At 46.7% G+C, this 10199-nt stretch overlaps 1 protein-coding gene across 1 annotated transcript in view; it reads right to left on the bottom strand.

Annotated features, from left to right (window-relative positions):
- The window catches only part of Znf217 (zinc finger protein 217), a 28106-nt gene that overhangs the window by 6318 nt on the left and 11589 nt on the right, over positions 1 to 10199 (bottom strand). The window contains 2 exon segments of the mRNA XM_033767085.1: positions 1 to 17; positions 20 to 1032. The exon segment at positions 1 to 17 is cut by the window's left edge and continues 562 nt beyond it. Coding sequence (XP_033622976.1) covers positions 1 to 17; positions 20 to 707 — 705 coding nt within the window. The 5' untranslated portion in view covers positions 708 to 1032.

The following is a 10199-nucleotide window of genomic DNA, read 5'->3' as shown; positions in this document are numbered from 1 at the left end:
GGGGCGGCCTCCCTGCTGTGCGCCCTGCTGTGCTCCAGCAGACTCTCCTTATCCGGGAACAGGAAGCCGCACACCATGCAGATCTTGTAGGGCGACGCGACGCCGCCCGCCGAGTGCACCTGGACCACCTCGTTGATGGTGACGGGGCCCTCGAGGCCCGGGTGCAGCTTGTTCTTGGTGCCCGACTTGCCGTTGTGCGTCCGCATGTGATTCTTCAGGAACCACGGCTCCTTGAACCTCCGCCCGCACAGATTACACCCGTAGGTGAAGGAGTCTTTGTGCTTCTTCATGTGGGTCTCCACGTCGAAGGCCACCCGGAACGCCTGCCCGCAGACCAGGCAGCTGAGGTCTTCGCTGTCCTTGCCGCTCTTGTCCTTCGGTGGCTCGGCGCGCACCTGGCCTTTGTCCAGGGGGCTGAGGTACTCCGCCTCCACCCGCAGGACCGCGGGCTCGCACAGCGTGGGCCGGTGCTGCAGCAAGACGTGCTTGTTGAGGTCTTCGGAGAGGGCAAAGGTCTGGCTGCAGAACATGCAGTCCAGGGGCAAGTAGCCCTCCAGTTGGATCATGCTCTTCTCCTGCGACGCCCGGAAAGGGACGGCGGGGGCCCCTCGGATGGAAATGGCGTCGTCCGCTTCCATCTGGGTGCCCAGGGACCCGCCCATCACCTCGGGGCCGTCCATGTACACGAGCAGGGACTGCGTCGGCATTGCTGCTGCCGCCGCCGCTGGGGCCTTCAGGCTGGGAGGAGGCCGCTTGCGGACGTCACTCACACCTCAGCAGCTGGGCCTTCAAAACCACGGCAAAGGATTATCGTACGGTTCAAAACACAGGGCGCAGCCCTCTTCTCTCGGGAGTTCCTGGGGGCTCAGCAGCGGAGACTCACGGGTCCTCCCCAGGCCAGGCACGCACCGCTGAAGCTGGATCTGAACATGAGTCAGGGCACAGCAGGAGTTCTCTCGGTCCCCACCGAGGCAGCGGCTCAACGGAGCAAGCAGTCAGTTCCAGCACCGCGGAGGCAGGGACGTCCAGGACCTGAGGGGACACAGACCCGGTTAGTGAGCTGTGTCAGAAAAGGCGGTGCCCAGTCCCTCACCGCTAAACCCCAACGCATCCTGTTAAACATGCTGCTTGAATCACTAGCATTTTCCCCATCAGTACACTTACTAATGGAGTAGTTTCATCCAGTAAGACATGATGCTTTTACTCAAAGTCAAGTTTGAAGACAAAACTGTTAATTTCAGCTGAGTCTACGTTAAGCATCACTAAAATGCACACATACACATGATACCTATAGGTACATTATGTTTTATATATATATATCTATCTCCTATACACAGCTTCCAGAGACTCGAAGAGTTCTAAGAAATTAAGATGACACAATAACTTCAGGTAAAAACCTTCAAAAGTGCTTAAAATTATTTGGGAGAGGGATTTGGGGTTTTTTTGTTGTTTTGTTTTGTCTTGTCTTTTGGTACCAGGGATTGAACTCAGGACTTTGGGCTTGCCAGGCAAGCACCACAATGCTGAGCTACATTCCCAGCCCCAAAGATTGCTTTCTGTAACAAATGTACCTAACCAAGAAGCAATGCTCCAAAGCATACTGGAAAATTACAACTACAAACATCAAACACGAGCGCACAGAACAGGACCCCTCCCGAAGATCCCCCTCCAGGAAATGCGGGCCCCTCAGAGGGCCTTCCCCTTTCTTCCCATGGGAGCTCTGAGGTACCTGAGCTGGCTGCTACTCCAGCCACAATCGCTATCCAATCCCAGGGTGACCCTGCCCTGAACAGCACTAGGCACGACGTCCCAGTCCAAACAGATCACGGAGGAGCACACAAAGCCACTTACTTTGTGAATGTACACATTTATCCTACAATTTTCAACATAGCTGCTTCAACATGGCTTGCTGTTTCAATAGAAAAAAGGATCCCTGAGGTTTTTGCTTTCTTTCTTTTTAATACACCTTTCACATTACGCTTCAGCCAGGTGGCAAAGGGATTACTTTATTCCACTCTGGAGATTCTAACTCTTGGAGTAGAACTGGCCTCTAAAGCCATGCCCTTTCCCCTTACTGCAGGACGACAGCTTTCCAAATGGTCCCAGCTTCGTCAGAACTGGAGTCTTCATTCTACCCAGGAAAACAAGACACACAGACGACCCAGCACACCAGACTCGGGGAAATTACCTCCCTGATGCTCTTCAGTCTCCAGTAAATAGCAGTGCTAACACTAAGCTTGGACTGAGGTAGAGAAAGAACACTTTATCTCAACTCCTGTCCCTTGTCAGAGGCATTCACAGTGGCGGACAAACACAGTGTGACCACCCTGTGTGATTCAACAGAGCACCCCAGAGACCTGAGTTCTAGTCCGGCTCATCACAGCCACACAGCTGCCACTGCGCCCCGCAGCTGTCCACGATCGCTGATCGCGAGGGCTGATCTGTGCACTAGAACACGCCACGTGTCCGTGGCTCTAAGTGTCACATGTGTGCGTGGACGCCTAACTCGGGTTTCTGCGCAGTCACTTACTCCTCCAAAGAGCATTCACTGAATGTCACTGTCCTGGCAGTATCTTAACTTCAGAAGCCAGGCACACATTCTACCCTGACATCTGACCGTGAGGAAGAGGGAATCCAGTGAGTGCTACATGGCCACAAGGACTAATCTGAACTACATAAAGATCACCACTGAGTCGGGTGTGATGGTGCACGCCTGTAATCCCAGCACTCAGGAGGCTGAGGCAGGAGGATCACTCTGAGTTCAAGACCAGCCTGGGCTACATAGTGAGTTCCGGGTCAGTCTCAACTACATAGTGAGACCCTGTCTCAAAAAAACAAACAAAAACAAACAAACAAAAGATCACCACTAATTTGAGGTCCTTTCTACTAAAAACAATGACACGCTGTTGATGGCAAACGGTTGTTTCAGCGCCCTTATTCAGCAAAATCAAAGTCATCCCATTTTTTTTAAGGGATGCAACAGAAAGAACCTTTGCCTACCATGTGCAAGGCCCTGGGTTCAACCCCCAGTACAACAAAAACCCTGTAAGAGTTCTGGGCACTTTCCCACAAAGCAACGCCAGCGCTGCCCTCTGGGCTGCCGTTAGAAGTCCACTGTGCGTCTGTCCACTTCCCCACCCCATGGAGCACAATTTAACTTAGAAAGATGGTTTGGGCTCACATTTTATCTCTGAAATTTTCAAAGGAGCTGAAAGAGGTCACCATCAATCTTCACTCGGGGCCTCCGAAGATGGGGGTGGGAGGTGCGTAACCTGAAGGGAGGCAGAGCTTCGGCTGTGTCAGGAGGAGGGTGGGAGCCTCAGCCGGCAGGGGAAGACACTCCACAGATGCCACCAGGTCAGAAACTACCCAGCTGTCCTACCTCTGCACAACCTTCTTCCCCCTCTGGCTTTTTTGAAACAGACTATGTAGCCCAGGCTGGCCTCAAGCCTCAAAACGTAGGATCCTCCTGCCTCAGCTTCCCAGCATGCTGGCATACTAGGAATGTGCTGCCACGTAGAGCTCTGGGAGCCTCAGGCCGGAACAAACCTTAGGACTCAACTCCAAGGCTCGCTCCCTGGCCCCGGCCCAGCACAATCCCCACCCCACTGCTTTTTGTCCCTAACTAAAATCGTCCCTTAGCAGCTGGGTGTGGCAGTGCATGGCTGTGTTTCCAGGGCTCTCAAGGCTGAAGCAGGAGGATTTCGCAGAGTTCCAGAACAACCTGGGCTTACTGGATGCTAAAACAACTACCTATCAGCATCTCCAGTACACCTCACTGTCTTCAGTAGGAAGGGTCTAAGTCAGCGGTAACGTCCACTACACAGTGAGGTCCCAGCTCCCAAAAAGCCCCCAAACAAGCAATCCTGTTCAGAAATCAATTGTCCCTAGGGCCTAGCACAGGGTTGGGCCCTCAGGAAATACCTGGTAAGAATCAGCACAGGCGGAAAGGCAGGCAGAGGCAGGCAGACAACCAATCCTAAATGATCTGACACTAAAATGAACGTTGACGTTCATCAAAACTTCTAGATGGCTGTCACTGCCCTCTAATTACCATTCGCTGCCACGTCGACTAATCACACTGAATCACACTATAAAGCCGACTGGCACCAACAAGTAAAGCACCCTAGGGATGCAGTTCCCTCAGCTGGGCGAGTGACCCCAGCACCACAAAAACCCACCCGTGACCCCGAAACCATCCGGGGGAGCGCAACACCTCTCTCAGACCTAAGGGTCCGGTCCCCTGCCTAGTCTCCCTTGCGCTCTCAGGCCCAGGACTCTCCAAGCTAAGGCCACAGTGCCTAGAACCAACCAATTTCCATTCCTCTAACCCAAAGCCTGGAGTGGTCATGATGACAAAGACTGAAACATTCCCAGAACTGGCCAGAGCGGAGCCTGTGGCGCGAGTCCTGCCAGGGCTCAGGACCTCCCCAGGGCCTCCGCACTCACGCCGAGAACTGTCTTTCTCGACAAAGAGCGGGCTCTGGAGGAGGCCATCACAGGCCAAGCACTGGGGGCTCATGGCAAAATGTGTGTCCTGACCCCACCGGGCTTTATGAAAGGGTTCTCGCCCAAGTGTCTACAACATTTTAACATCTTTGCGCAGGTGAGTGACAGCACTTCACCTTCACCACAAGGCACTGAAGCAAGAGGTCACCCAACACCACCTTAGGTGTGGGGGAACACGGGTTTCTTGTGGAGGTGACTACCTTACATCGTCACTTTTTGGAACAATACTGTGTCACCTTGAGATCCATCACTAAGAACCCATATTGCTGTGACTGCCTGAAATGGCTGGTATTTTGTTGTCATTAATCAGACAGTAATTTAGGACTACACTACACATTCTACTACTACCTCTAGATCTAAGTTTGCAAATATTACACATTATACATTGCTTACTGAAAAGCACAAGTTTATGTGGCAGGAAAAACACATTGGGGGAGCTCACACCTGTAACCCCAGCACTCGGGAGGCAGAGCTACGTAGGATTGCCATGAGTTCAATGCCAGCCTGAGCTACATAGTGAGTTCAGAGCCTGCCTGAAGAACTATAAAGTGAGACCCTGTCTCAAAAAACAAAAAAATACACACATACACACACACACACACACACACACACACACATTGGGAGAAAATACCACTTACTGACAATCCTCAGAACTTGGAAATATCCTTCCTAGGAACAGCATCTCTGTTCCACCTCAACAGGTTATCTTACAGTTTTCCTGTGGAGTATTTACCTACCATAGCTATTGTGGGCCAATATTCCAAGTCCTTAAAGAGAAACTGTAAAAAAAATGTAAAAATTCCCTTTACATACAAGTAATTTACAGTATCCCTAAGAATTTGCTTTTTCCAAACTTAGTAAAGTGTCCAAATAAGAGGTTATTAAAATACTCAACATAAACTGCTACTCTCTGGTCAATTCATTTACTTCTTTAAAACTATCAAATTTATCGCCAAGTTCTGGTTGGAAACTTGGAAGCATTTCCATTTAGTTTTTCCTCTATATTTTACAAACTACTTTTTCTTAACTCTACAAAGGGAGAAAACACTACATAACAGAGTAGCAATTAACCTTTAACTTTAAATCCTTCCAGACTATGTCAAGAAAAATCACCAAGTCACAGCCAACAGCTAAACAACTCAAATTTCCTTACACAGCTGTGGAAAAATGCTCAAAAATTAGAAGAAAAAGACTAAAATATTCCAAGTTTAAATTCAGCATTACAACCCAAACTGCTTTTTTCACAGGTAAAACTTGGGAAGATCCCATAAGAAATAATCCTTTTAATTTCTCCAAATTACATAAATGTTCAGTTCCAAATAGGATGAGAGAGAGACCAAAGTGACATAAAAATTTATGGAGCACAATTAGAAACTGCCTGACTCATCCCAAGGCAGCTAAGGTCCTCTAAAGGATCTTGACAAGAACTTCAAGTACCGGATACTAGTTTTAGTTTCAAAATGATCAATACTAACAGACACTATGATCTAGCTGTAAACTGGCCTTTAAAAATTCCATCTTGATCCAAAAACAGAGCTACAAGGGAAACACATTTTTAAATTCTTAAGATCAGGCACCACTACCAGTGAGTTTCTATTACTTCTACTTTTATCAATGTACATTTATTTAGGTATTTTTAAAATGTGACAGATTAACCCAAGGGGAAAAATGATTACAGCAAACTAAAAAACCAGTCTATCTTCACCTGTATTCTTTCATTCTACAAAGAATGAAAGTTCACAACAGTGAACATGAGTGTGTGCTTGTCCCTGTGTATTGGCACACAAGTCACTGTGCACATCCCAGGTCAATATGCCCGGTACACTCTGCCACACATTATACCGTTTTTTGTTTTGTTTTTTTTTTTTCAGAAGGCCAAAAGCTGAGGGTCTAAATCAGACCCAATCTAACTTCATGGTAAATACATGCTTAAGGGCTGGGGATTTAGCTCAGTGGTTCTTGAATGTATAAGTAAATAAACATCTGAAAGCCTCGTGTTTTATGGCAAGTCTGTCGGATAAAACTATATATATATATATATATTTTAATACTCTTCTCTCCCTATCTTTTGTTGGATACTAAAATTGACGTGTATGGCTTTTTCAAGTCTCCTGCTTATTTTCCAAGTTAAGAAAAAAAATCTTTCAATTAATAATTCAGCTACTGTTCAAGAGATACACATGTTAAATTGAAAAAAAAAACTTCTGTTAAAGTGAGAAAAACTTAACTGAACTTCTTAACACCTACTGATTTGATACAGGTAGGGAAAATTTTTTTAAAAAGTAAAAACAAGTGTTTCTCCTAATACTGACTCAAGAATAAAATCTATCAGGAGTCTATATTCCCAGTCCATTTAATTACATCTTAAATGTGAAAGGTCTGGAGACTAGAAATAAATACCAAGAATTCTCCACAAACCCTTGTTAAAAAAAAAACAGGCTGTACTTTAGGAGGATCGTGTTGGTCAAAACCTGGAAAAGCTCAAGAACAAAGGCTAAGGGAATCCCTGTCTCACACAACTTACTCAGCTGTCTTTTCAGGTTTAGTGATTTCATTGGTCAATTTTATCACAAAATTACCAAACCAGCCCCAAACTTCCAGTAACTCGGTTATGCTGATACCCTGAACAGAAGCAGTGGGGATATTCCGGTCAGGCAGTCAACAAAGGCGCAGATGTAGGGAGCCCCCAGAGCAGCCACTGTGGAAGATGAGGGCTGGCTCACAGGGGCTCCCCTTATTTATCTGCAGGGTAATTGTGTCCAAGAATTGAGCTTGCTCATCATGAGCTGCAGATTTTAGGAAGAATGGTCCCTGATCTCCTACTTCCTTAAAAAGACAGATTTCTATCTGCCCTCGTGGTCCAAATTCAAAAACCTCTGCCCCACTTACCACACTGAAAATTTCTCCAACTATATGACCCACTGGAGAACAATAATCCAGATCTGAGCCAAGTTTCTCTGTTGCCCCCAAAACCAGGCCATTAAAGCTACACTCAGTAAGCAGGCTCTCCCTTTGCCCAAATTTAACAAAGTTCCCGCTACCTTGTGCACCGACACACTTTCTTCCACGTGCACTTAAACCAGCTAATACCTCTCCACCCAAACTCTGGAGATGAGGGGTGTCAAGGAAAACTCCGGTAGCCTCACCTTTAATCTCCCACCTGCTGGAACTAAACCCTTCACCGTTGAGAGTATTGAATGACAGTATTTTTATTCAATTTCAGCAGTTGTCCTATAGATGCTTCCCAGGTTTTTTTGAACATTTAGTAATTTAAAAACTATTCTATGGGCTCCAATTGTGATTTAATTTAAAACCTCATCATGTTTATCTCAATCTGTTTAATACTCACCAATTTATACAACGACCTCATTTCTCTATGGTCACTTATAACCCTAAAACTTGCAAACACAGCCCTGGCTCAGCACTTCCGGTTCACCTTCCCAATGTGTTTCTTAAACACACTGCTACTGGGTTGAACTGATACAAACCCAGCAACCTCCAAATCCACGGCACACAGGCCTCGCTAGCACACCTGAAAAGGGACACTCCAGAGTGAATTCTCTGAGCAAGTGGAAACACAGCTTCTTACAAAACATTTTAAAGTCTGTTATCATTCATATTCAGTAAGGCGTCAGATAAAAGATCCTTTTTTAAGTAGTCTGTTTTAAGCAGTCAAGGGTCATTAAAACTACTCAAAGTTCTTATCAACCAGTATCACGGTTGTGACAACTGTGAGAAGAGTGTAATTTGATAAAGTGGAAAAACAGCACATCTTTGGGGACCCCCAGGCTCTAATCAAGCATCTCAGAATGAAGAGTGCTCCGGGCTGGGAAATGGCAACCCTGCTGTGGCAGAAACAAACCATTTCATAATGAAGGCTGTTAGAAGAACAAAGTGATCAGCATTTATCTGCAGCGAGGAGACAGACACTCCGTCAGGGCCAGGCCACTCTATTCCTTAATTATTTCATCAGTTTCTAAGTGACTTGATGATTTAGTTTTATTTTCAGATTTCCTCTAAAATGAGGCCACTGGAAAGGGATTAGGGGCTCCTATTTCTCCCTCCAGTTTCACTGCCAAAAATGGAGGATTACAAAGAGAATGCAAATCTTCCCCACCTTCAAGAGAGGCAGCCAAAGTAGAAACTTTCACTCCCCCCCGCCTTCCTCCCTAACCACCTGGAGAAGGAAGAAAAAAAAAAAAAAAAACTGAGCTATATCAAAATAGATTTTTCGGGGTAAAGGGGGAAAACTGTTCTACAAAGTTTTCTAAGTGCTATCTTAGTTCCTTTTTTTAAGTAAGAAGTGAAAGGGAATAATATGAACCCAAGACAACTGCTAAACTTCGATCTTACAAGTACTTAAAAAACAACAAAGTTCAAACTGCAAAGTGGTAGGACGGTGCTGTAGAGATAAAAAGCTTAAAAAGAAGCTGGACACCAAAGAAGTCTTTGTCCTTCACAAGAAAGTCATAATCTTTCCTTCTACTTCCTCCTCCTGTATGCAAATAAACACAATTCTCAAGGCCTGGCCTTCCTCCTTATACACCAAATAAGTAAAATTCCAAACCACCAGATTATTAACACTATTCCAACTATTCAAATAAATTATAAATCGGTCTTGTAACTATTGACAACTGAAATTTTAATACAAGTCACTGCTTCTTAACTGTAATGCTTACATAACAGATGAAAGCCGGCAGCCCTGGGGAGGGGTGACTGCCTCTAAAACACCAGGATTAAAAACTACCCCCCATCACCTCCAACAAAAACACTACTGGTCTCCAGAACACTCAACACAACAGTATATAGAATACACGACTTCTCAGAAGGAAAAAAGCCATCTGCCCTTAAGGACACACCTTAAAAGTTCTCAGCACACATTAACTAAGCAAGCACAAACTAGTGGTTTGCTTTATATTTTTCAGACAAAAAACAATTAGGTTATTACGCTGCACTTGTCACTACAATACATAAAGGCTTTTTCAGAAACTCTAGACCTATTACTCATCCTTCCAAGTAGTGTGAAATCTGGAATTTTCAGTCTTAGCTATCAGTCAAGGCAGTCAGTCACTTAGGGGGTGAGCACGGGAGAGGGACGCCCTGGCCCGGTACCGCGTACAAAGAGAAGGTGGAAGGCCCCAGACCCCTACCTAGTCCCAGGCCTGGGCGGCAGCTGTTGCTATCCTGCCTCTTCTTTTGTTGGGCCTAATCTCGTGTCAAGTCATTCAACCAACTCAAAAGCGATGAAGACGTAATTGAATCAACCTGAAGTAAATCAGACCTAGCCTTGTTCAAAGGTACAGCTTAATGGTTCCAAGCCCTCCACCAGACTCGGAGCCGGCTGAGCTGCAGCACCCAAGGTGGACCGACCCACGACCCCACGCTGGCCCGGGACCACTGCACGACCCCTTCCGGAATACAAGTGCAGGAATGTCCAAGGCCCCAGGCCCTGTAGGCCGATCAGGAGGATACATCGAGGCTGCTCCAGGAATTTCAGAGTGAACAATACACCGACACGCCGAGCCTGGAGACAGCTCAGGCGTCCCTGGGGGTGGGGAGGGGACACAAAGTGGGCAAAAGTTTCTGGGCTCGCCGCGGACGTACACGTGGGGTCCGGGAAGGGGCCGCCGGGGGCTTCTCGCAGCCAAACCGTGCGGGGAAAACTCCCCGCCTGCTCTCCCTACCCCCAC

Source organism: Fukomys damarensis, unplaced genomic scaffold (genome assembly GCF_012274545.1).
Source record: "Fukomys damarensis isolate Sample0158 unplaced genomic scaffold, DMR_v1.0_HiC HiC_scaffold_22, whole genome shotgun sequence".
NCBI lineage: Eukaryota > Metazoa > Chordata > Mammalia > Rodentia > Bathyergidae > Fukomys > Fukomys damarensis.
Note: the sequence above shows the minus strand (reverse complement) of the source record. Positions and strands in the feature narration are given on the sequence as shown.